The following is a 25,667-nucleotide window of genomic DNA, read 5'->3' on the forward strand; positions in this document are numbered from 1 at the left end:
ATGGTAAGCCTTTTTCCTTAGGCCCAGGATCCGATGCAGAAGACACGATGAGCGTTCTGCTGCAGAGGATGCAGAATAACGCAAAGCAAGATTCATCCACCGGGTGTGGTTTAAATAGCCTCCTGTAGTGCTTAGGTGTCTCCTTCCACAGCCACGCCTAGGTAAGAAAAGAGTTCCTGCTTTCCAGAAGAGTTCCAGTGTTCTGAATCTAGGGAGTGGCTCCTGCCCCACCCAACAGGAAAAGTAGTTCCAAACAGAAGAGGATCAGAGGCTCAGCTGGCAGGCAAGTAAGCAGCATGGTCTGCTGCAGGTAAGTCCACCCAAGCATTATGAGCCCGGCGCTTCCAGCGCTGGGACTGGGCATATTTATGAGCCTGGTGCCACTGGCGCCAGGACTGGGTCCAAAAGGTCCCAATTGGGACTGGTTGGCCCTCGGAACCTGGGTTATGGATCTGCTTCCAAGGGAGTTGGGAAAACCCTGACCTTTTGGAAGCAGAGATCATGACAGTTATGTAATAAGAATGCCATGACTGCAGTCCGGTGACATAATATGGAATGTTTACTCTCGATTGTGTAAGTTGTTGTAATACTGTGGAGATGGTTGGGGGTCTCTGCCTACTGACTTGTACTTAGTCAATAAACTACATGTCAACCATATTGCCGTGGATTGGTGCTTTCACAGTTTACCTTTAAATAAGGCTCCAGGCCCTGATGGCTATACTGTGGCTTTCTATAAAACCTTTGCAACTGTACTGGTCCCACACCTAACTTATTTTTTCAACACATTTAGGACAACAGAGAAAATAACTCCTTCTATGGAGGAAGCAAGACTAACCCTTGTTCTGAAGCCCAACAAGAACCCTGAGGAGCAAACATCTTATAGACCCAATGCGTTGATTAACATTGACGCCAAGATCTTCACAAAAATATTGGCAAACAGGCTGGAGGGTCTTCTCCCAGACCTGATCCACCCAAACCAGGCAGGGTTTATAAGAGGCTGGCAGACAGTGGACAACATAAGAAGGGTGGCCCACTTGGTGGAATAGACTCACAGAATGGACACTCCCGCGGACCTCCTATCTTTGGACGCAGAAAAAGCATTTGACCGCGTGGAGTGGTCTTTTCTGTTTAAGGTAATGTGGAAGATGGGTATTAGTGGGAACTTTTTACGCAAGGTACAGTCCAACTATCAAACGCCCACTATGAGAATAGCGGTGAACGGGGCTATGTCTAGGTCCTTTAGAGTGAGCAGGGGTACTAAACAGGGCTGCCCCGTCTCCTATGCTTTATGCGATCTATCTCGAGCCCCTACTGCAGGCGATGAGGGAGGCGGAGGGGATAAAGGGTATTTCATTTGGGGGAGTAGAACAAAAAGTAGCTGCAATTGCAGATGATATGTTACTAACCCTGACGGCGCCAACAGAGTCCATTCGATTAAGCAGGAAATTACTGGAAGAATTCGGGGAGGCCTCTGGCCTCAAGATTAACTTTGGCAAATCGGAGCTCTTGAATCTGACTCTAAGGGCGGAGGATCGGGAATCCCTGAGGGGGGCTACCCCATTCATATGGAGCCCGGGGGGAATTAGATATCTGGGTGTGAAAATCACACCAACCTTGGCAGGTTGGTACCAAGCTAATTATCCACCTTTGTTGAAGGATATCAAACGGGATTTCCGTAAGTGGAGGGGACTTCAGATCTCATAGCTAGGCAGGGTGGCAACGGTCAAAATGGTAACCCTCCCACGTTTGTTGCATCTCTTCCAGGTAATACCTCAGGCAATGCCTAGGGACTTCTTTAAGGAACTGGGATCTTTGACTAGAGATTTTCTGTGGGAAGGGAAAAAACTGCGAGTCGAGTCAGTAGGCATCTGTTGATGTCTTCTAGACGGGATAGGGGTCTGGCATTACCGAATTTCCAACAGTATGAGGCAACACAGTTACGGGTAATCAGGGACTGGCTCTGGGAGGGAGAGGCCACACAAGATGAGCAATGGGTGCTAATTGACAGAGCGGTGGCACATTGCAGCCTGGCAGAGATTCTGTGGCTCCCAAAACAGCATAGGCCCAAGCATGTATATGAAAGCACCATCACGAAATTGATGGCGGAGAACTGGGACAAACTGGTGAGGAACAAGGGAATCGAGACCTTTCCCTCCCCCTTTAAACCCCTGTTTCGCAATGGAGATTTCACCCCAGGGATGGAGGGAGGAGCATTTAATCAGTGGCAAGAGGGGGGCTGTAAATGGCTGGGCGATATGTTTCGGGGGGGATTCTCTCCTTCGAAGAGTCTAAGAGGGAGTATGGAGTGAAGGAGGGGGAAAGGCTCAGATACGCGCAGCTACGCCACTGGGTCCCGAATCCCGTGAACAAACAGGCCGCAGCAAGGGAAAAGACAAGGTTCAAGAGGTTCCTTCTGTGTAACGATGGGTCCAAGGGTCTAATATCTAATCTATATAAGGTTTTGGACGAAGCAACTGCCAGAAGTCAATGGTCGTAGATCCGGAGGTGGGAACAGATCTTGGGAAGGGCAATCGAGCGAATAGAGTGGGAAAGGTTATGGAGGAAAATTCCCAAACTGGTCAAAGCATCTCAGCTGCAGGAAATGTGGTACAAGATCTTGTTCGGTGGGCACTATACGCCAGCCTGTCTTTGGGAGATATATCCTACTACCTCTGGGAACTGTTGGCGGGGATGTGGGATGGAGGGCACGACGGAGCACATCTGGTGGACATGCCCAAAAATTACGTCCTTTTGGCTGGAGGTCCAGAGGGCTCGGGAGCAAGCATACGGATCAGGAAGTAGCAGTCCCCCGGGAGGAGGTCCTTCTATGAGTTAGGTGGGTTACCAGCGCGGGGGAGCCTAAAGCCCGGGGGAAGGCAAGGGCGCAAGGGTGATCCTTATAATTGCAGCTATGACAGTAATAGCACAGAGGTGGAAGAGTAAGGAGGTCCCTCTTCTACAGGACTTGTTGCGAAAACTCTGGGAAATTGTGGCACTTGAATGGGAAACATATGCGAAGGATAACAATCTACAGTCCTTTGCAGGAGACTGGGTGGAATCTTTGGCCTTTCTTAAAGATGACTTCCGGATCGGGTGGCGCCCTCAGTGCCTGCGATTACTGGACTTGCAGTGAGCGTTGGCGAATGACCCATGGAGGTAATGGATTATGGACAAGGAGGAGCCGTCCCAGGAGAAAGAGAGGGGGGAGTCGCTGGGGGGCATTGTTTCTCTGTTAAACAATTGACAACTTGGTGTGACTGGTCCATGGCGCTAATGGACTACGGACATAACGCAGCTGCCTTTGGGGGGAGGGAGGGAGTTGGGAAATGCATTTTTTCTGTGTTGTAAAATCAATAAAAAGAAGTAAAAAAAAAATAACCAATAATTTAAAGAATTTAAGGAATAAAAATATGTTTGTTCAAAACATTATATATAACTTTTCTAAATATTTTTTGAAAAATAATTTAAAGAAACAATTAACCCCTATTTGGAATCACAGGTGTGCGGCCCACACCGAAGGCTAGTGAGCCTAGGTCTCTTTCTTTTTCAGTAATGTTTAATTACTTGCCAGCACTTTTCATTATTCCACACTCTTGTCTTTTGTGTCACATTTCTGAATTCCTCATTCAAGGTAGGTCAGTCATCCTCCCACACTACTTGAATTGTTTTAACAGGATTTTCTGATTAGGCTCGAGCCTTCATATACGATCCAATACATGGGGAGGTGAGAATTCCACAGGTCTTTAAAAAAAGAAATGTGTTTATTATTTATTGGTATCACAGTGGCAAAAGAATCATACATTTTGTCAAGATTACTACCAGTGGGAGGACTCACCTCAGAGTATGGACAAAGACGAGGGAGACTGGGATTTGGAATAACGAACATTGCTGGCAATGTGGACGCTCGCAGTCCCCAGTTCGGTCGAAATGTAAATAGATAATAAAATGGTATGCCAGTCAGGGGAAGGAGAAGACCATGAAATAAAGGGGCCGATGCTAAAGATTATTCAGGTAAAACAAAATGAGAAAAAACTACTTTGCTACATCATAATCTCAACCTTGTGGTCCTACTCAAAGTATCTTGTTATTAGTTATTAGTTCTTAATTCTTAGTGAACATTAGCTAGGGTTCCCCTGTCTCTATTGGCACCCGCTCCTGCTGGTTGCTATAATATAACACAGAATCTGCATGAATACCTGATTTGCTGACTATGAATATTTTGCCTGCCTCCGGTGGCCACAGGTTTTGTACCAATAGATCGTGCTGGTCTGATCTGGACCAAACAATGCACTGTTCATCGGCAACAGAAGCGGTCATGATGGTGGAGGAGCTGCTTCCCTCAAACACTTTTGCTCAATCCACTGCTCGAAATTAAAACAGTTATTTTTTGGCGTTCACAGCAACTAATTTAACATGAACTGCAATTCACTCGAAATGTTTTGCATGAGGTTTACTTTTTAATATAAATAAATGGATTACCTGTTTTCGAAGGCGTCAATCAGTAGCTTGTGCCAAACCAGCTGTTCACCTTTTCAGTGGTCACATAAATGACAAGGTTGATTATACAATATTCTTCAGTTTCCTTCATCCACACAAGTTCCATGTGAACCTTTCCCTCCAGATCCTTGTAGTTAAGAACATAATGTTCTCCCAGAAAGTCATAAAGGCTATCCGGCATTGTATAGGTTTGTATGTTGACAGGAGCACTCACACACCAGAAGGGTTTCTCGGTTTCATCCAAAAGGGTGACATCCATCATGAAACAGTTCTAAACATATAAAAAATGTGTTACAAACTGTCCCAGTTTTGGAAATAATACAGATTATATATAATACATACTTAATAAATAATGGTGCATTTATGTTGCAGATCCAAAGTATGGTGTAAGTGGACATAAATCAACACTCGTACATCTTGATACTACACAGTGAAATGCGTATTGCAGTGATGTGTATTTCATGTATATGGTATGTTTTCACAAATAAGATAAAGCTGGAGATACGTTTCAATGTTTATTAAATGACACTGGGTCAAGGGTTGAATGAACCAAAAAGGAAAAAAATGCCGAGCATCAGAAAATATTAAAGCCACTCTCCACGGTCTCAAAAGAAACAATATGCAAAACTGGGAACAACAGAAATGCCTGTCAGGGGGAAACCAAATGTTCTTCACAAGGATTTGAGAATACAACCCAATAGCCGCTGGACTCCCCGCTTTGTAGATTGCATTTTTAGTTGCAGTTTTATTGCCATCTTCCCTCTTCCCCTTTTTCAGGGTTCACATGTTTTGACGTTTACTCAATGTTTGGTTTCAGCACAGTTTTGGGGTGTGCCCCCGTTTGATGGCTCACTCCACTTTTGGGGTTTACAACACTTTGGGCCTCATTATAAGTGAGCCATCTGGAAATAATGGTGCCGGTTACGCTGTTATCTACACATTTTCCGGACTGGCTCACTTCAAGTCTGCGAGTAGGGGCTGTGAACTACCGACAGGCCTGACCTGCTGGTAGTTCTGTCCCCTACCTCCAGATTTTGTTCACTGAAACTTCAGGGTTACCATTCCCATGTAGTCACCATGGGAATGGGAACTTACCGTTCCTCCGCCGCCTGTGATATCCCTGTAGCACCGGGATGACAGGTGGTGGAAACGGTAAGGCGAGTCTGCCAGTAGCCCACCAGTAGCACCGGCGGGTTACTGGCAGACTCGTAATGAGGGCCTTTGGGGTCACTCCCATTTCAGGCTTTTACTCCAATAGGGAGGGTTCAATTCTCTCCCAGTCTCACTTTTAATTCAAAGGTCACCTTGCTTGCAGGTGGGTCGACCAGTTTCAAAGGCTTGCCTCATGGCCTTTCACAAAAGAATTCAGAGGTTACAAATCAGCTTCTGAGCAGTCTCATTTCAGAGGTTCAAAAGGCTTCTCAGCCTGCACACCCTATCTGACACAAAGGTAGAGGTATCTAACTCGACCTTTTGAAGACAATCTGGTAAATAGGGAGGGATGAAAAAGGTGTTTTGCCAAAATATAGTCTTGACTTAGCAAGCACTTCAACTACTTTATCAGAATTTTCCTACGGGATCAAGGGGAGAATTATTTTGTAGTAACTTCATAAGTAAGAAGGAGTTTTTGACAACAATGTTCATTTTAGCAATTCAGGCTGCCTGCGTCTCACAAAATACCAAGGTTTCGAATCTTGGTTTTGACGGGGACTGATTTGCCCCGAGATGGTACAGGGGTCAAAGAGTATCTATTTCCTTGAGACAATGTGTTGGTCCCACAACAAGGATTTCAGTTTTGACTCAATTGAGCTGCATGAAATTGAATCCTACAAAGCATGACATTGTGGAGGTGTATATTATCAATGGACAAGTTACTTACCTCCAGTAATGTTATTTTTGATGGACAAGATCATTTCCCTTACAGATCCCCTCCTCTTACAAAATCTAGTCTGAAATCTGTCATAAGTGCTCTATAACCCACTATGCAGCACTGTGCAGCTCCGAACCTAGTCCTGACTCATTACACCTTCTCATGCCAAAAGTGCCATCCATACATATTCTTGAAGCCGCCCATGCGATTTCCTTTCAATCTGTCTTTGTACGTTGGACATACTGAAGCAACAACCGAACTAAACTTAGTAAGAATTTGAATAACATTACTAAAACAATTCCAATTAAAGGTGATTCAGTTATCCGTTTTCGTAAGGTAGGCAATGCAGAATCTGTGGGAGGATTTATAGTAACCATCACAAAGCAAATTAACAGAGTTAAATACCTGGTTCTTCTAATAGATACATTTATTCAACAGATTCCTCATTTTATGAAAGACTCCCCGAAGCTAGGTCAAGAGAAATCCAGACTTGGGAAAACTGATGAGAATGCACATTAAACAAGGAAACTCTGAAGGACCGACTTGCCCGCTGTTAAGTTGTGAGTCATCTGCGCTTACTGCCTGCTTGGTTGGCGTACAGAGTTTTGCTCTCTTCTAGCTGAACGGGCAGTGCAGAAAACCAGAGCTGATCTGCCCACGGGAGGTTGATATCCAAGGATGGAGGCAGGACCTGCCCCCCCCTGGCACAGGTCAACCTCCCACAATTTGAGTAGTGTAGGGATAGTGCGAGTACTGATCTGGGAGTTCCAAGGGGTTTTTGCAGGTGCCCATAAAGAACCAGGAAGGAAGGATAGCAACACTAGGCATGATGGAGGGCAGTAATTAACTATTGCACTAGAGGAAGGGCAATCCACCCACACGACCAGGGAGGAAAAATAGGGAGAGAGACAGACAAGGGACCAAGGCAAAGGAGTGGAAACACAGGAGCAAGGTAGGCAGAAAGGTTCCAGGTAGAGGAAATAGTGTAGTAATGAGGGGAATAGGTTGGCTTGTGCAAACAGGAACTCAGGTAGTGCTACTTGGTTTGGACGCAGTGAGAATATTTGCAACTGGGTTTTATAGGACACTGCAGCTGGACTGAGGCTGGATGACGGCAGCGGTTGCTCAAGTAACTGGTGTTGTTCCCAGGCATGGATTTGGGATTTTGGTCTTCCACGTCATCGTTTTTAGGGAAGTAATGATGGCATCCATGGTTGTGGACGAGAAACACCATTTCTGGAGCAGTGGACCATGAATCCCATGTCTTCTGCCCTGAAGGCACCAATGCAGATAGTGGCACTAGTCCCTCTAGAAAATGGCAGGCGAATGCCAAGCAGCGTTTTGCCATGCGGTATCATGCGTTCGTTGCATGACACTCGTTTTCATATCCTCGCCCAATGAATCCCCTCAGTCTGCCTGGCAGATGTCCAGCAAAATAACTCCCACACCAAGAGCTAACTAGACCCAGAGTGCTGTAGTCAATTAGATCTTGGTCTCTTCCCTATGGAAAACATACTCTCATGCCTCCCTGCCAAATTCAAAAAACCAGATTGGCACAAAGGAACTGGAAACCAGAACCTGGCCCATATGCATCAAATCACACACGTTTTGCATCTGCCTCTCCCACTGTGCCGCTAGTGACCCCCCCCCCCACCAACCCCATCCAGCTTTTTTCTTACAGAGCCATGTGCACTAATTGTGGCAGAAGGGAATTTTACAAGGCCACTTACATTCCTAGCACGGGAGAAGAGTGAGGCAGGGGCATAATACAATGGATTACTAATGGGGTACAGGGAGGAGTAAGAGGCTGAAGGGGGTATCGCCACAGATTACTAATGGGTGCCTATCCCCCATAAATCGCATGTCCTGCACTGTATATGGTCCGACCTCAAGGAACAGAACTCCCTAAAAAATATGCTCAAGCTTTAAACAGCTGAGCCAACCCCCCCTATATAAGGAACCCAGGCACCAAAAGAAAGCACAAAATGACAAGGCAACCAAAGGTTGTCCACATGTTCAAAACATGCGTCTTTGGTAGGTTTGCAACCAGTTCAACACTAAGCAAACAATTATTTAACATTATTCTTCAGACACTGTACCAACTTGTGTAAAAACTGTAAATGCAATTCTGCAACCCCTCCCACTTACTGCAGAAAGGCAGTCTTCTTTATTCCCCTTCCTCTCTTTTGTAGTGCAAATAGCTGTTAGCGGGTGATGCAGTGCCTTCCAGACTTCAGGGGACCCCCTTTTGGAGACCAGCTCACATCTTCTACATATCGTAACCGCTGGCATGGAAATCCCTTCTACACAATTCAACGGTTTTTAGTTTTCTTTGTGGGGCCTAGGGTCAGGCTGCTCTTGTCTTATGATGACCCTCTTCCATACTCCGGCATCCATAACCCCCTGGTTAGTGCTACTGAATGTTGACCATACTGTCTAATCACTGTTGTATACTACAAGTTGCTCCTTAAGTGCTGGCTATCTAAACTCCCCATCTATCTAGTGCTAGCTATCTAAACTCCCCCAGGGACTTCCTTACCGTCCCTACTCTATCCAAGGGTTATTAATGTTCTTAAGAGGAATTGGGGCAGTGCCTTAGATATAAGCTGGTTCACTAATGCTCACCTCTTCTTCTATTCTACTCATACTATCTCACCCTCCTTCTCCCACAAAAAATCTGCCCCTCAGATGTTTCACTACTCCTAGTTCTGACCTCCACCCTTTGCTGTTAATTCTCCTCCCACTCCACTATTCTTCTCCGCTACTTCCCTCCTCTGTAATAGTACACTCCCCTACTCCTCTTCCATATACTGCTACTATACTTTCTCCTACTACTTCTACTACTTCTCTCCTCCAACTACTCCCCTCCTACTACTACTCCCAGTAACTCAAACACCCTCTTTACACCCTGCTCCATTCAATTCACATTCACTTAAATATTTCTGCTCACTCGCTACACAAATACACTAACACTGCAAACCCACTTCCATTCCTAATCTCATACTTCACCAGATCCAAGAATCTCTGCCACAAACTGCTCCCTTCTTCTTGCTGTTGCGCTCTCTTGATCATCCTCCACCTTGAACCTCACCCAAAAAACCCACACTTCCCATTTCCTGCCCCCTGCTTAAATCCCCCTCCCTGTGTGATGATTGAACAATTAACCCCGGCCAATTTGGCCAGGTCTTTGTAGGGGCAGACCCCCAAATACCTTAGCCCAAACCGGGGTCCACCGTCTGAGGAACAAGTACACATTTTGTAGGTAAAGTAAGGTAAGGTTTATTGTGCAAAAATACAGGGAGCACTTGGATAGTCCTGTGGAACCAAACCAACTCAAGTCTACACAAACTACAACAATTGTTACATTTGTATACATTTTGGCAACAGTTAAAATGCTCCCAGATATGTTATTACCACCCATCCCTCAAACATGATTGGATAAAATATTTATAAAGAACTTCCATCTTTTACAAATTCATTCTCTCTCATTGGCCATCAGCAATCTTGATGTCCATCTTCAGATTATATTCAAAGTCTGCCTTTGCTGGGGATTGGTCAGTGGCAGGCTGTGACATCATGGTGCTTATAAAAGGAGGAAACCCGGAATATTACTGACTAATACCAAATTAGCAGTGTATACCTTGTCTATCGTCCGGGAGGATAATAGTCACTGTATCGGGAGACAAAGTTTAAAGTTAGGTACTAAAGATGCCTTGCATTAACACTTGAAGCAAAACAATATAGGGGACCAGCTGGAAAAATAACATCAAATTTTAATAATAACAAAAAATCAGTAAGTCTAAAACATCCAATTACACAGATTGGTCCATGACAGTGCATATAACATATAACATTCATTTTCTGTTTGTTAACTCTCTACAGATAAGGTCTGGTGTTCCCCCCTACATTTCACCAGAGTTCTCCGTGCAATAAGGGCTATTGCTCGTTTGCGCCCGAAGATTCCCCTCTTGACAGACACTTACGTTACCCTTTAGTTGTGTATAGTTCACTTCACTCCAAAATGGCCGCCGTTCCGTTGCCGTATTCGGCACCGTGTTTCGGAATCATCGACATAGAAGTAGGACTATATGAGTCTCCTTGACGACCTGTCAACAGTGGCAGCGTCTCACATTCGGCTAGTTGCACACGCAAGACCTGCATCCCGTGCACCTCTTCACACTGGGTAAGACACTCGCCAGACGCTTCTTACTACAATTCCCCCCACAAGGCTTTTTAGTGGTAACAGGTACTAAGTAATGTTGTCCATTTTATTTTTGACCCTCTTTTCAGTAATGATCGCGGAGATACATTCCTGCTCGCAAACCAATGGATGACATAGGTAAAGTGTTTTGTATTGTTTGTTCCCGACGCAGGCCACTGCAGAAAAGCACGTTGACACTTTTTCTAGTCTATCTCTTACCATACACCTACAGACCCCTCTGGTACCTTCTTATTCCGGGCTAGTTGCTTGCAAGGGTTACTACGCTTTGTAGATCCCCTCCACCACGGTCATCCCATGCTTCTATACGCCCTCGAGACACCGAGTTGTAACAAACTGCTATCGGCCACTCGTCTGACTTAGAGGTGCTTACATTTACTGATACTCTCCCTGGTGCCATACTCTAGGTATTTGCTGCTATGTTATATGTGCTAGGAGGCTGGATTGTGTATTAATTTACCGCAGTTTTCATCCATTTTTTGTAGGGTCGCGATGGCCGCCTACCTACACCTACTAATCTAAGTAGAGAGCCCCCACTGGCACCACCATAGGTAATTTTATCCTTTTGTTGTTGCCTAGTTCATTGTTTGAACCTCCCCAAGTACACAGTGAGTCATGAACTTAATCTTGGATGTCTATTGTTGTTTTTATCTCTTACAGGTACTATTAGGCTCGAATGAATCTGTGTACCATCATTTCTTGTAAAATAGGCTATACTGTTGAATTGTTACCTCCTGATGAATGTTCCACACTTTGCCCTAAGGAACAGAAACATGTCGAGACACATCTCTGGACTTTAAACAGGGATAATACTATATGACATATTGATCCATATGCGGACGGGTACTATACACTTTGTTGCTAGACGAGTACCCACAGTGGTCATATTCCTTTGGTAATATTTTTGTAAAGTAGCCACTTAAGCCGGCAACGTATTTCCTATTTTGTTGTTTGTACATTGTAAGATTTTTTATATGCACTGTCATGGACCAATCTGTGTAATTGGATGTTTTAGACTTACTGATTTTTTCGTTATTATTAAAATTTGATGTTATTTTTCCAACTGGTTCCCTATATTGTTTTGCTTCAAGTGTTAATGCAAGGCACCTGTAGTACCTAACTTTAAACTTTGTCTCCCGATACTGTGACATCATGGTGCCATGAAACATTCACATACAATCAATTATTAACAACCGGCCTAGAGCCTTTAACCTTAAGTGTGATTTGCACATGGCCAGCTCGGATATTATACCAATACGAGGAAGGCCTGAACAACCAAGATCATCTTTGAGCTACCGATTGCGATCTCATCCACCCCAGACTCCAGGCTCCTCTTAAGACATCTAATTTATGCAACCTCTACTCCAGCATGTGCAGTCTCCAGTTTCACCCTATGAAAACAATTTAACGCCAGATCCCTGGCCTCAGCCCCATCTTTATTGCCAGCCCAAGCAAATGATCAACCCCCTCTACGCGGCTTCAATGAAATTAGCAAGATTACATATGTTCCTTTGCAGAACTGTTAAATCATAAACCTTCGTCTTGCTCGTAGGCCGACCTTTCTAGTAGATGACTCATTCTTCCTCTTTCAACCCTACAGGCCCGAAAGCCCAGAATGTTCCAGTTGCCTAAAACATGCACTGTGAAACTGCTAACTGCAAAGTGTGAATAAACTCACAAAACCCCCCTGCATGCAGATTTATATAAACTCCTTATTAAACCTCTTCCATATGCTTCTGTGTGTGATTAAAAACCATATATATATATATCATTTATATCGTTATTTCACCAATATATATATATGGGACACATTACTCACCGTAATCGTATTTCTGATGATTGCATATGCTTAGATTCACATGCTATGCATAGGCCGACATCTAGTGGAAGCTGCAGAGTATTACAGTTGTTGTTTTCGAAACTCGAAAAGGGGCGTCGACAGGGCATGCCAGTAATGCAGTGAAAAAATGTTGTTAAACGGACGTTCTGGTTACAAGTAAAATCGAAAAACCCACTGCCATGCACTAACTCAGGACATCAAAGATGTCACAAATTACATCATCAATGACATCATATATCTAGGGTCGTTGTTATAGTTCAGTGAGAGTATTCATTTTAAACCAAGGACTTCATGTGGTTATACCATATTGAAACCAAGATACACTCTACGACCATCAGCTGCAGCATCAAAAGGGCAGGAGCCCTACTTGAAGCCCACCTGCCGGCTCTGGATGAAGTACGATCTTCTTGCTTTGCCTCCTGCTTATTTTAGGTAAGCTCGCCGTAATTGGTAACAGCTGACCAATCTCAGCCATGTTCTCGTTCCATCCAAACACCCCCTGCATCTTCTAACCAGCCCGCGTTTATGCCTGCAACACGCGAGTTCACTGTGACAAAATGGCAGTTCTCACCTTGTTGATACGTTGCTAGGCAACAGTATTGATCGAGGATAGGCTGATCTACATGTGTAAGGGGAAGCGCGTCACCGTATGGCGCTAGCCGGGCCCCACTCCTAAGGCTGACTACATAAAGTTAATTTCTGTCTTGGCCTGTCTGTGCCGAAACGAAGCCAAGGGGCCCGTCACGCTGCCTAAACACCACTAGTATTGTATTAGGGCTAAGCTACCTCATCGAGGTTCAATTTACCTCACATCACTGTGCAACATTTCCACTGACAACTATCAATAGACTTCCACTATGGCGACTGTTGAAAATAGTACTTTAACTGACCTCTGCACCACCTGGCAACTAGCCCTAGGGGCGTTATCACTGTGTTCCATACCATAATACTGTAACAACTCTATAGACATTGTCACGCTGTACCTTCTATCGTTGGCCAAACAGGCAGAACTCAACTCAATTGTAATACTGCAACTGATATGTTTCGTAACAACCATGCTAAATCTTCACTTACTCATCGCAACTAATGTTTTGTACCCTACGTTACACATGCTCCATCGTAATCTGGCGCAGATGTCACTTGAGTGCACACACTTTTGCCACACTTTCTGCACTGACTGCCCTGCGCTCTGAAATATGTTTGCTCGAACTTAGAAGTTCCTGTCCTGAGAATTCTGTATTATGTTTCATTATGTGCATGCCTTCTTTTGCGAGCCTTTGCATTCCGAAATTACTGATGTCCGAACCTAGTGGTTCCTGCTTAGATTGTTTTATACTGTGTAATACGTTAAACCTACGTTAAACCACCATGTCAAGGCCCCATGGGACGTTTACCTCTGGCGTCTATTCTTTGAAGTGCTCACAACGCATGCGCTGCGCCTTTGTAATGAGCATTTATATCTTGTTGCCTTAATTTCAAACTTGCATGTCACCACCCTCTTTATTGCTCCTAAACGCAGCAATTTGAACCTGATTGCACTACTTGATTGTTCACCTATTGCATCGCCACCCCACCCCTGCACGACACCTTAACCAACTGTTGCACCATCCACTGCTGACCATCCACTCCCCCGCCCGCTGGCATCCGGCCCGCTGAATGTACCACCATATTCCATTTAGTACCATATGGGCACATCATTACAGGTAGATATTACCGCAGCGGTCCGTGATTGCCCATCACTCTATTGCTCGCGAACTATAGCACCACTTGAGAATGTACTGCTAAACAATGTGCACAATATTGTGTCGGAAAAACACTAATTACAATTGATGATTTGCACTGAAAATTGCTATGTTGAACTACCTGCTTGTACTAGCCCAGCGTGTCATGCTCTCATCATCTATGAGCCTAAGCACATTAATAGTAAATGTACTGCTGTTATGATCTGTGTTGCATGCCAACTACCTGTACTTGATCACTAACAGAATTAACATAGCCCCATTACACCACCACGCTGATTTATGTTACGCTGTCACACGCGTTGTAACGCTATTATTGCTGCTCTACCTAACTGCATCTAATCACTCTCTGCACCTTTGCTGCTCGCCATACTACCTACCGTTGTATCTCAGTGCCTTTTTTACCGCCACTGTACTGCTGTGATGGGCACTAAGATACAAGGTTAGGTAGAATGTCTACTACTCCATTGCTGAGTTCCTTCACTGTACCATTGGTGACTGCTACCTCTGCCTAAACATTGTGCCGTTTGCCAAAAAATAACCGTTTTCTCCATTGTACCTCACGTCAATTGGGAAACAGCACAATGCTTACTCTCACCCAATGCACTATTCCATGCACACTTGTAGTGGCTAGTACCTAACCACCAGCCTAGTACTGCACCTAGTCCTCCACATTATCTCGCACTCTCTCCTGTCTAGCCAGTTGTATACTAGCCATGACTACCTTACGGAGAGTAATGCTCACCATGCCAACTATCCTACCATTGTTTCACACCATAACACCCACTAAATTCTTACCAGCCATGTAGACCTACCCACCCCCAGATACACTGCACCCAGCCAATGCCACCACAATATATATCCTATCTCCCCGGCAGAATGGATCACCCACTTTGCCTCCCCACCAACACCTCTGATTCGATGCCCTCTCAGCCTTAGAAATGCAAGACTAGGCTCTCGCCTCCACCGTAGGGCGATGACCCTCAGTGCATCTGCCCCACATACCATCAATAGGTCCTGCACACCACCTACCCTCCTTCCTCCACCCGCACCTACCCGCCCACATAGTGACGCTAGCCCCACTGCGCACCACAATCTTCCACAAGGAGCCCCAGTCATTGATATTCCAACCTTTAAGGGAGCTCTTATTAATGCATGCTTGTTGGTTGTTCACACACCCGACATTGCGGACCTCATTACCTCCAACCAACTGGACTTTCTCGCCGTTACGGAAACCTGGCTACACCAGCCGCAGGTCCCACCATATCACTAGCCATTCCTGACAACTACACGATCAGACAGAGATACTGAGAAAGGCGTCGGAGTGGCCTTCATAGCCAAATCCCACTTGAACCTCAGAAAATTCTCGAACTCGGTCCTACCTTCAACATAACTCCTCTCAGTTAAACTCTCACTGTCTAACACCCGCACCATCCTACTCCACCTCATATATAGACCCCCAGGAGTCCTGTCCTCCTTTCAGGAAGACATCACCCATCTTCTAACCCTAAATACTAAACCAGGCTCACAAATCATCTTATTGGGCTACCTCAATCTAGGTCTACACGACCCAAATGACCCTAGTGCCTCTACGTTGGACGACACCATCACACAGCTACACTTCACTCAATGTATCATTGAGCCTACCCATTCCAGAGGTAGAACGTTGGACTGGTTTGCTGATGCCAATGGTGACGTTACAATACTCAATAATACACCCTGTGCCTGGTCAGACCACCATTGCATCATCTTTTCTATATCTAAAGGTACTCACAATCATACGCCAGCTGTCATCGCACCACAATCCTTGCCCAGGAACAAACGCAACCTAACCTTGGAGAACCTTTTACCATTACTACAGCCTATCACTAAACCTCCTGCTATCTCAGATACAGACCCATCCTCTTTGGTTGACCTTTACAATGTTACCATGGAACAAGCCCTAAACCAAATTGCCCTGTTAAAATTGAGGAAGGCTAAACCAGCTGCCCATCTAAATAAATGGTTCTTGGATGAACTAAAAGCGCTACACACTATTAAAAGAACATCTGAAGCTAATTGGAGAAAGGCCCCCTCCTCTCCTAACAAGGAAAGGTTCTCCATTGCTGCGGCCACCTACAAATCGGCCATTACCAATACTAAAAAGGAGATCTATAATACCAGAATTCAGAATGCTAAATCTGGTACTAAATACCCTTCGCCATTCTAAGAGAATTGGAGACTCCTACGCCACCCCCTGAAGACTGTACTAAGGATAAGGCTTGGTGTGCTAACATCCAGCAAGCCTTGTCAGACAAGATAGCCCTTCTTCAATCCAAAATCGAAACCAAAAAAAAATAGCCTCGCCTACAATGCCCAGTCATGCAATGCACCCACCTCTCAATTGCATTATTGCCCCCCTTTCCACCTCTCCCCAGTAACACTGAAAGAAGTGGCAAATATAATTTTCAGCATCAAACTAACCAACTGCCAGGGAGATTCCAGCCCAGCCTCAGTTATTAAGGATGGTGCAAAATAACTGGCACCTTCATCACAGCCTTGATTAACTTCTTTCAAAAATTCCTCAGTCCCCAACAACCTCAAAGAAGCATGGGTCATGCCTCTACTAAAAAATAACAACCTAGATCCCAACATACCAACACATTACAGGCCCATTACAACAGTCCCATCCCTCCTGAAGATATTGGATAGAGTGGCCAATCTCCAAATTCAGCAACAATTGGAGGATAATAATCCTCTAGGTTTGCAACAATCCGGCTTCAGACCCAGGCATGGGACTGAGACAGCCCTCCTGGACCTTGAAATCCAAATGGATGAAGCCAAAGACAAGGGCCACCTGGCTATCCTGCTCCTGCTGGATCTTTCCGCAGCTTTTGACCTGGTCGACCATCAAATCCTGACTGATACAATTACTTTCTTTCTAATAGGACGACTAGGGTCTTCACACCCACGGCGGCTGCCGTACCAGTTCCTATCCTCTGTCACCTACGCTTTATAATATCTTTATAAAGCTCCTCTTTGATCGTCTTGATGATCTGGGTGTCACCTACACGAATTATGCGGATGACACTCATGTCCTCATCCCGCTCACTGGTTGCTACGAGAAGGACTCTGTAAAGCTAAACGAAATCTATCTAGAAATACAGGCCTGGATGGCCACACATAGCCTCTGCTTAAACGACGATAAGACGGAACTACTGATCGTTGGCACCCAAGTCCGTCTAAACAAACTCGACCCCCGTTACCAATCATTCAACATAGACTGTAACATCATCAAGGTCGCCAAAGAGGTTAAAACCCTCAGCTTCTACCTTGACTCCACTCTATCCCTCAAAAAGCAAGTAAACTCTACAGCGTCCACCACAGCGTATACAAACAAATTAATCAACGCATGCAAACCATTTATGTCCCCAAACAGCTGCCTCACCCTGGCCAGGGCCCTGATTTTGTCCAAACTAGTTTACTGGAACACCCTATTCTTAGGTTCCATCAATCACAACTTGCATGGATTACAAGTTTTCCAGAACAATGCCCTTTGATTCGCTTTAAACATACCACGCTCCAATCACATAACCATCAGACGGGCAGCACATTAGTTACCAGTACCTCACAGAATTAAATTACGTACGCTCGTCATCCCCCATAAACGCTTGTCTGTGACAGCACCACAATACCCGACTGACAGATTTTCAAGGCACAGTTCTACCAGACCTACAAGATCACCTTACCTACACTGCCGTAATATACCCAAGTATAACCTGGTAACAGCAGGTGGGTCGAGCTTCCCGGTGTTAGCAGCAAAGTACTGGAACACACTCCCCACAGACATTAGAGCAGAACCCTCCTTCTGGCCCTTTAGACCCAAAGTGAAGAACCTGCTTTTCACCCAGCAACTTTAGCTCACCACTCCCTTAATATGTATCCTCAGCACTGACTAGGTTCTCTTTAACTACTGCACTTGCGCTACCGCCATGTCCATCACCTTTGCCTCTTCAGTTTGGGGTTACTTATTCCTTGCCCATCGTCTCTCTTGTACTCCTAATATCTGCCATGCTGCAGACATACAGACCACTATGTAACCTGGTCCGTATGCCTGCTGTTGCTAAGCCAACCATTTTTTGTAACCTGGTTGTCACAATTTTTGCATTCTTCTCCTACTTAATGTAATGCCGACCATCCTGTAACACTGGTCCTCACAATTCTTTGTTCCTCTTCTTCTGTACTGTAACTTATGCTCCATGTCCAAGCGCCCAGATACCTCAGGGCTAGGCTGCGCTATACAAATAATAAACTAAACTAAACATATACTATAAAAGGTACTGTGCATGAAGAACATGACCTTGTGCTATATTCTGAAGTTCTTTTCCCTAGGGTTTCCCCAAACATCATAATGCATATATATAGAACATGAAGCAGGTCCCATGCAGATAATACATTTCTCAAGAATGTGATATGCATCAGCTTATCATGGTACAACGTAAACATAACATCTTAAGAATACTTTAGTTCTATTATCCATACTGCATTCATTGTTTCTCTTTATGTAATATTTGATTGCTCAATCCACAAAAAAAGTCACTACAAAGTTTATTTTTCAATAAGCACCTTTTATGTGACATGGAACAAGTTACTTACCTGTAACTGTTGTTCTCCAGCATGGGTCTGGCATGGATTCACATGCTCATGAATATTCCCCGTCGTCAGGCTGGGAATCCTCGGTAAAGAAAAAAATCAGTATCAGTTTCGTTTCTGATCGTCTTTCGTAGTAGTAACCAATCACTGATCTCTGTGTCATACTGACCACAGCCAATAACTGCCCTCTACCTAAGCCCCGCCTCTGGCAGCCATCTTCAGATTTGGTAGCACATGAAGTGGCAGTATGACCAAGTGAAGAGCCGCAGAGTGGTAGGCGGGAGGGTTCGCATGTGAATCCATGCCAGACCCATGCTGGAGAACAACAGTTACAGGTAAGTAACTTGTTCCTTCTCCAGCATGGGGTCTGGCATGGATTCAAATGCTGATGAATAAAGAATACATAGCAGTACACACATGCACAACCACGGGAGGTGGCAAAGGCTCAACATTTAGCATTACATCAAACTCAACATTAAGCAATTCTTACCTCCTCACCAGGCTCACCTTAGGCGAACAGGTTGCGCAGCACTGCTTGGCCGACCCTGGACTCCTCCCTGGAATCCCGAGAATTTCGTGAAGGTGTGCGTCGACCTCCACGTAGCAGCCCTGCAGATGTCCAGCAAGGGCACACCAGATAGGAGCGCCGTGGTAGCTGCGATCGCTCTGGTGGAATGGGCTCTCGGACGGCCAGGCAGCGGTCGGTTTGCCAACCAATGACAGTACATGATACAGCCGGAGAGCCATCTGGAAATGGAGGCCTTTGAGAGAGCCTTCCCCTGATTGACAGGTCCAAAGTTCACAAAAAGTTGTGACGTCTTCCGAAAACACTTTGTGCGGTCCACGTAGAACTTCAGCGCTCTAGCCACATCCAGCGAGTGTAAAGTCCTTTCGGCTGGCGACGAAGGCGACGGGAAGAAAACAGGCAACACCAAGGGTTCGCTGAGGTGGAAGTCCGACGGCACCTTGGGCATGAAGGAGGGGTGCGTCCTGAGCACTACCCTCGTGTCGTGAAAATTCAAGTACGGGGGCTTGCAGGAAAGGGCCTGGATCTCTCCCACACTTCGTGCGGAGGTGATGGCCACAAGAAACGCTGTTTTCCACGACAAGAACTTCAACGGATCCGAGTGCAGAGGCTCGAACGGAGGTCCCATGAGCTTGGTCAGCACCACGTTGAGGTCCCACGCCGGGGCCGGAGCCTTCACCGGCGGGAACGATCTGAACAGTCCCTTCATGAATTCTTTCACCAGACGATGAGACCACAAAGACGTCCGCCCCGTGGTTCTGGTGTATCGGGAGATCGCAGCAAGATGAATCTTGATGGACGCGTGCGCCAGTCCAGCCTTGACCGGCGTCAGAAGGTACAGCAGTACCTGGGGAGCCGTAATCCGTAGAGGGTTAATCTTCTGTGCGTGGCACCAAACAGAGAACCTCTTCCATTTGTGTCCATAGCATTTAAGAGTTGAGGACGCCCTGGCCTTTGCAAGAACCTCTCTGCAGTCGGCCGGTATGTCGTATCCTCCAAACTCTAACGCTGCAGGAGCCAGGCCTGCAAGTTCAGCGACTTTGGGTCGTGATGGAGGATGGCGCCTCCTTCCCTGGAGAGAAGATCCGCGTCCACTGGCAGCTTGATTGACGGGGACGCTGACAAGTCCAGAAGGTCCGGGAACCATATCTGCCTCGGCCACGCAGGTGCGACGAGGATCATCCTGCACCGTGACCTCTTGATCTGGTTGATGAGCCGGATCAGCAATGGCAATGGAGGGAACGCGTATAGAAACAGGCCCTCCCAGGGGAACGAGAAAGCATCGCCCATGCTCCTCGGCTGGGGAAACCTGCTGGCGAACCTCCGGCACTTGGAGTTCGTCGTCATCGCGAACAGATCGATCTGGGGAGTGCCCCACCGTCGGAAGAGGCGGTCCACTAGATCCTGTCATAGTTCCCACTCGTGGCACGAGCGCAGCTCTCTGCTGAGCGAGTCGGCGATGGTGTTTTTCATCCCTGCCAGATGAAATGCACCAGAAACATCCCTTCGGCGACGGCCCAATGCCACAGATCCTGCGCCTCCTTGGACAGGACTGGGGATCTGGTACCGCCCTGCTTCCTGATGTAGAACATGGTGGTGGTGTTGTCGGTGAAGATCCTCACCACCTTGCCCTTGAGGGACGGAAGAAAGGACCCGAGGGTCCAAAACACTGCACGGAGCTCCAGGACGTTGATATGGAGGGACTTCTCCGTCGGAAGCCAAAGGCCTCTCGAGTGCAGATTTTCAGTGTGCGCTCCCCACCCTTCCAGGGAGGCATCCGTGGTCACTGTCTCCTGGTGGCCGGGGGTCTGGAAGTCCATGCCCGCCGTCAGATGCGCGCAGGTGCCCCACCACCGGATCGCTCGTCGGAAACTCTCGTCGAGTGTGATCCTCTCCTCGAAGCTGCCCGTCGTCTGGATCCAACGCGCATCCAGGAACTCCTGCAACGGGCGCATCCGGAGCCTGCACAGGCAAGAAGACATCATTCCGAGGAGGGACTTGATGGACCTCACCCTGGCCACGTCCGCAGCCAGCATCCGCTGCACCTTGCCCAAGATGGCCCTCGTCCTGTCCTCCGACGGAGAGGCCAGAAGCGACACTGTCGAGCTTTGCTCCCAGAAACAGTGCGTCTTGCGCGGGCACCAGGTGGGACTTGGCGTAGTTTATGGAGAATCCCAGGTCCGTGAGTAGTCGGATGGTCCTTGCCGTGTGCTCCACGGCGAGCTCCTTTGTCTTTGCTCAGATGAGCCAGTCGTCCAGGTAGGGGTAGACGTGGATCCCCTCTCGGCGCAGCTGCGCCGCCACCGGTGCGAGGCACTTGGTGAACACCCTGGGTGCCGACCTCAATCCGAAGGGAAGGGCTTTGAACTGGTGGTGACGCCCTTGGACCACGAACCTGAGAAACTTTCGGTGTCCCTTTAGGATGGGAATATGGAAGTAGGCATCCTCCAAATCCAACGACGACAGGAAATCGCCCTCCTCCAGTTGACCCAGGACGTGTTGGAGGGTGATGAATTTGTTCAGTCGTCGTAGGTCCAGGATGGGACGCCATCCTCCCGTCTTCTTCTTCACGAGGAAGTAACTTGAGTAAACTCCGGAGCCCCGAAGCCTCTTTGGGTCGAGCTCGATGGCGCCCTTCTTGAGCATCGCCTTTACCTCCAAGAGAAGTTGAGGGACGTGATGTTCTTTCCTGGCCACAGGGGGGACGCGCGGGCACCTCTTTAGAAACTCGAGCACGTGACCCTGAGCTAGGGCGTCCAGCACCCAACGGTCGGTGGAGATGGACTCCCACATGCTGACGAAGCTAGCCAGCCGGCCTCCCACCGGGGTGCTTCGGTGGGGGCCCGACCCCACGGCCGGTTCAGTCCTGCTTCGATGAGGCTTTGCCGCCTTGTCCTCTTTGGCGACGACGGCGGGGTCCGCCTGACTTGCCTCGTCCCCTGTAAGCTTCCTGTGATGAACGGGCCGCTTGACGGTAGGTGGAAAATCCGCCGCTGGAACCTTTGGAGGCACCCTGTTTGCCTCTGCCGCTCCGAAAGGGCGGCCGCCGTTGCTGGAGAACCCCAAGAGCCCGGGCCGTCTCCGTGTCCGCCTTGATGGGAATCGTCCACTGTTTTCCCAAACAGGTTGTTTCCGAACGGCATGTCCAAGACTCTGGTCTGCACGTCCTGACGGAAGTCAGTAGCCTTGAGCCATCCACGCCGTCTAAGGCACACGCCGTTGCCCAACTGGCGAAATCCAGTGTCAGCGATGTCCGTCGCAATCGTAATGGCGTGGTCCGATGCCACCTCTCCTTCCTGCAAGATCTCTAGGGCTTCCGCCCTCTTGTCGTCTGGTAGGAAGTCCAGCAGGCGGGCCAGTTTGTACCACAACTCCCTGTCGTAGCGGGCTACGATAGCCAAGGCGTTGGCCGCCTTAATCGTCGTCGCTGCCGACGAGATGACTCTGCGTCCCATCGTGTCTAATTTCTTTCCCTCGCCGTCCGGCGGGGAGGTCGACGTAGAGGCCGCGCCCCCCCCGCTTTCTTCCTGGCTGCCGCGGAGACGACCGAGTCCGGGGTCGGCTGTGCCCGAAGGCACAAGGGGGCCGCGTCCGGGACCCGGTACTTTTTCTTGTACCGATCCCTTCTAGCCGGTGTCGTGGATGGGTTCTTGAGGAGGGCGAGGCCCTCATCCCAAATATCGTCCAGTAGAGGTACAGCGAGGACCGTCTTCCTCTTGGCCTCGCGCCTTTGATAAAGGAAACCTTCCTTCTCTTCCGGGCAGAGCTGGAAAAGCTCGGATGCCCTGGCGATTATGGAGTGAAACGATCCAATCTCGTCGGGCGGGGAAGCCCGGGTGGGAGGTGACGACAGGAGATCCTCGTCGTAAACCTCGTCGTCTGTACCCGTCGCGGCCGTGTCAGTCCCCGTAACATCCCCACGTGTCGTGGACGGGGAAGAGGGCTGAACAGGGTGCGATGGCTGAAAAGGAGGTGGAGGATGAATCCTTCTTCTCTTAGGGGGAGGGCTCCCAGAAGGGCCTGGCTCCGGGTCCCCCGTCGGGAGCGGTTCCTCCGTTGGTGGTAACGGCAGTCTCGTCCTTATCTCCGAGCATAAGGACTGTATAGCCAACAAAATGGCCGCCGAGTTGTCTTGCGGCACTGGTTGAGGGGAGTCCGACGGGCGGTCAGGAGCCCCGTCGGCACCCTCGACGTTCTCGTCTCCTACGTCGGGGTCCCTCCCGACGGGCTGGACTTCTTCCACGCCAACGCTGTGGCTTAAGACTCCGATCAGCTCCTCCTCAGAGGTTGAGGCCGAATCCACGACGACCTCCTGCCCCCCCTTTTTCTTCTCCGTCGGAGGTTTCACGGGGGTCCTGTCGATGGGCATGAAAGAGGACTCCCTCCGCGGTGGCAGGGAGACTCTGGGCCCCGAGGTCGCCACCACTGGTGTAGCCTCCACAGGCTGAGCCAGGGCCGCCGCGACTGTCTCGATAGAGGCCTTGGCCGGGTGGATTAAGGCTTTCACCACCTTAGGTGCGCTCACCGCCTTCTCCTTGGGGGGAGGGTCACCGCCTCGCTCCCCCTCCGATGGGGCCTTCGAGCTCGACCGGGGTCTCTCCAGGAGCTTCGCCGGGTGCTCGGCCTTCCTCTTACCCGAGCCAGAGCGTTGGCTCATGGTTGATGGTGCCGGGGAGGATGCGCCCTGCCTGGCGCCCGTAGTGCCCGACCGTTCGGTGCTCCCGGTGCCAGCGGACTCGCGGTGCTTGGCCTTCTGTTGGACCCCCATCGCCGGGGCGCCCTCAAAGGTCTTAGAAGACCGCTCGGACTTCTTCTTCTCGCCTGACGGGCTCTTTCCTTCCAGCCAGTTGGCGAGACGTTGATGGCGGTCCTTCATGGTCCGCTCCAACATATTGCCGCAAAACGCACAGTCCTTCTCCACGTGCGTCTTGTCCTCATGTAGGCAGTAAAGGCAAAGGGAGTGTTCGTCCTCCTTAAAGACATTCTGAAGCTGGCATCCAGGGCAGACCCTGAACAGCTTTCCGGGCGTCGAGCTTCCCTTCTCCTGGGTCATGTCCGAGATGGGCCTGAGAAACTTCTGGAGTCCTCCAAAAGCGTGGCTCGACGAAATCTTCACCCTTGAGGGACGTAGACAAATCCGACACGGGTCCCCGTTAATCGGATGAAGAAACGGTGGAGCCTGAGGCTCTTTTGACCGAAAAAAGAGAAATTTTTCTGAGAAAAAACGTGAAAAAAGCACTAACGCTCGAGAGCAATAGCACGAGGATCCCAACACTTGAACGTGTGGTAAAAATCTGAAGATGGCTGCCAGAGGCAGGGCTTAGGTAGAGGGCAGTCATTGGCTGTGGTCAGTATGACGCAGAGATCAGTGATTGGTTACTAATACGAAAGACAGATCAGAAACGAAACTGATACTGATTTTTTCTTTACCGAGGATTCCCAGCCTGACGACGGGGAATATTCATGAGCATGTGAATCCATGCCAGACCCCATGCTGGAGAAGGAGTAGTTTATTACAAGGCTTCTGTTCACCTTTGATATGTTGTAAATGAGACTGTAAGCGGTACCCCTTATACCAACCATCCATTTGCATTGAAACACAGTATTAATATCATATGTGATGTCATTTGTGATGTGATCTTTGATGTCCCGGGTGTTAGTGTTAGCAGTGCATGGTGGTGGCGCGAGTTATGGTTGCATAGCTTACCATAACCAGCCAATTTCTTGAGTTTTTCGATTTTACTTGTAACCATTACGTGACTTTAACAACGTTTGTTCAGTAAATTTCATCGGTTTTTATGAGTGAAAATGTGTCATGATTTTGCATTACTGTATATTAGTAATTAATAATTCCTCTTTCGACAAATATGAAAACTATAAACCTCCTTTAACAAACATTTTTTGCAACGCATACTGATGTGTGTCATGTCAGCAGCGCATGCTGGGAATGCAAGTCAAGGTTGTTGCCTAGGGAATGAAGCAGATGTAGAAACTAAGGCTGTCTCGCCCACATCGGAGCAACCAGGATCAGAGCTACTTGTTCCTGGTGCATCTTGTGCACTATCTTGCTCAGGAGAGGTGTTGGGAGTAAGCGTAAGCAAATTTCCCTGACCAGTTCATCCACGGGACATTCCCCTTGGACCCTGGTTGGGGAAAACTGGACGCGAAGTCTGGGCATTGTGCCTTTGGCTTTGTGGCGAACAAGTCTAGTGGGGGGTGACCCCATAGTTAGAATATTCTGTCTAGGATATCTGTCAAGTTGCCACTCAAATTCTTCTGGTAGAGGGTGTCTGCCACAGAATTGAGTTCCCCTGGAATATGTTGAGATGTTAGCAACATGTTCT

The 25,667-nt window shown here is 47.9% G+C and overlaps 1 protein-coding gene across 2 annotated transcripts in view; it reads right to left on the reverse strand.

Moving 5' to 3' along the window:
- The window catches only part of FBXO15 (F-box protein 15), a 758,839-nt gene that overhangs the window by 120,539 nt on the left and 612,633 nt on the right, over positions 1 to 25,667 (reverse strand). For both annotated transcript variants that reach the window (XM_069620708.1, XM_069620709.1), the window contains one exon: positions 4,480 to 4,768. In XM_069620708.1, coding sequence (XP_069476809.1) covers positions 4,499 to 4,768 — 270 coding nt within the window. In that variant the 3' untranslated portion in view covers positions 4,480 to 4,498. The remainder of the gene's footprint in view (positions 1 to 4,479; positions 4,769 to 25,667) is intronic.

The sequence above is a fragment of the Ambystoma mexicanum genome, chromosome 5q (assembly GCF_040938575.1).
Source record: "Ambystoma mexicanum isolate Mex_15411 chromosome 5q, UKY_AmexF1_1, whole genome shotgun sequence".
Classification (NCBI taxonomy): Eukaryota; Metazoa; Chordata; class Amphibia; order Caudata; family Ambystomatidae; genus Ambystoma; species Ambystoma mexicanum.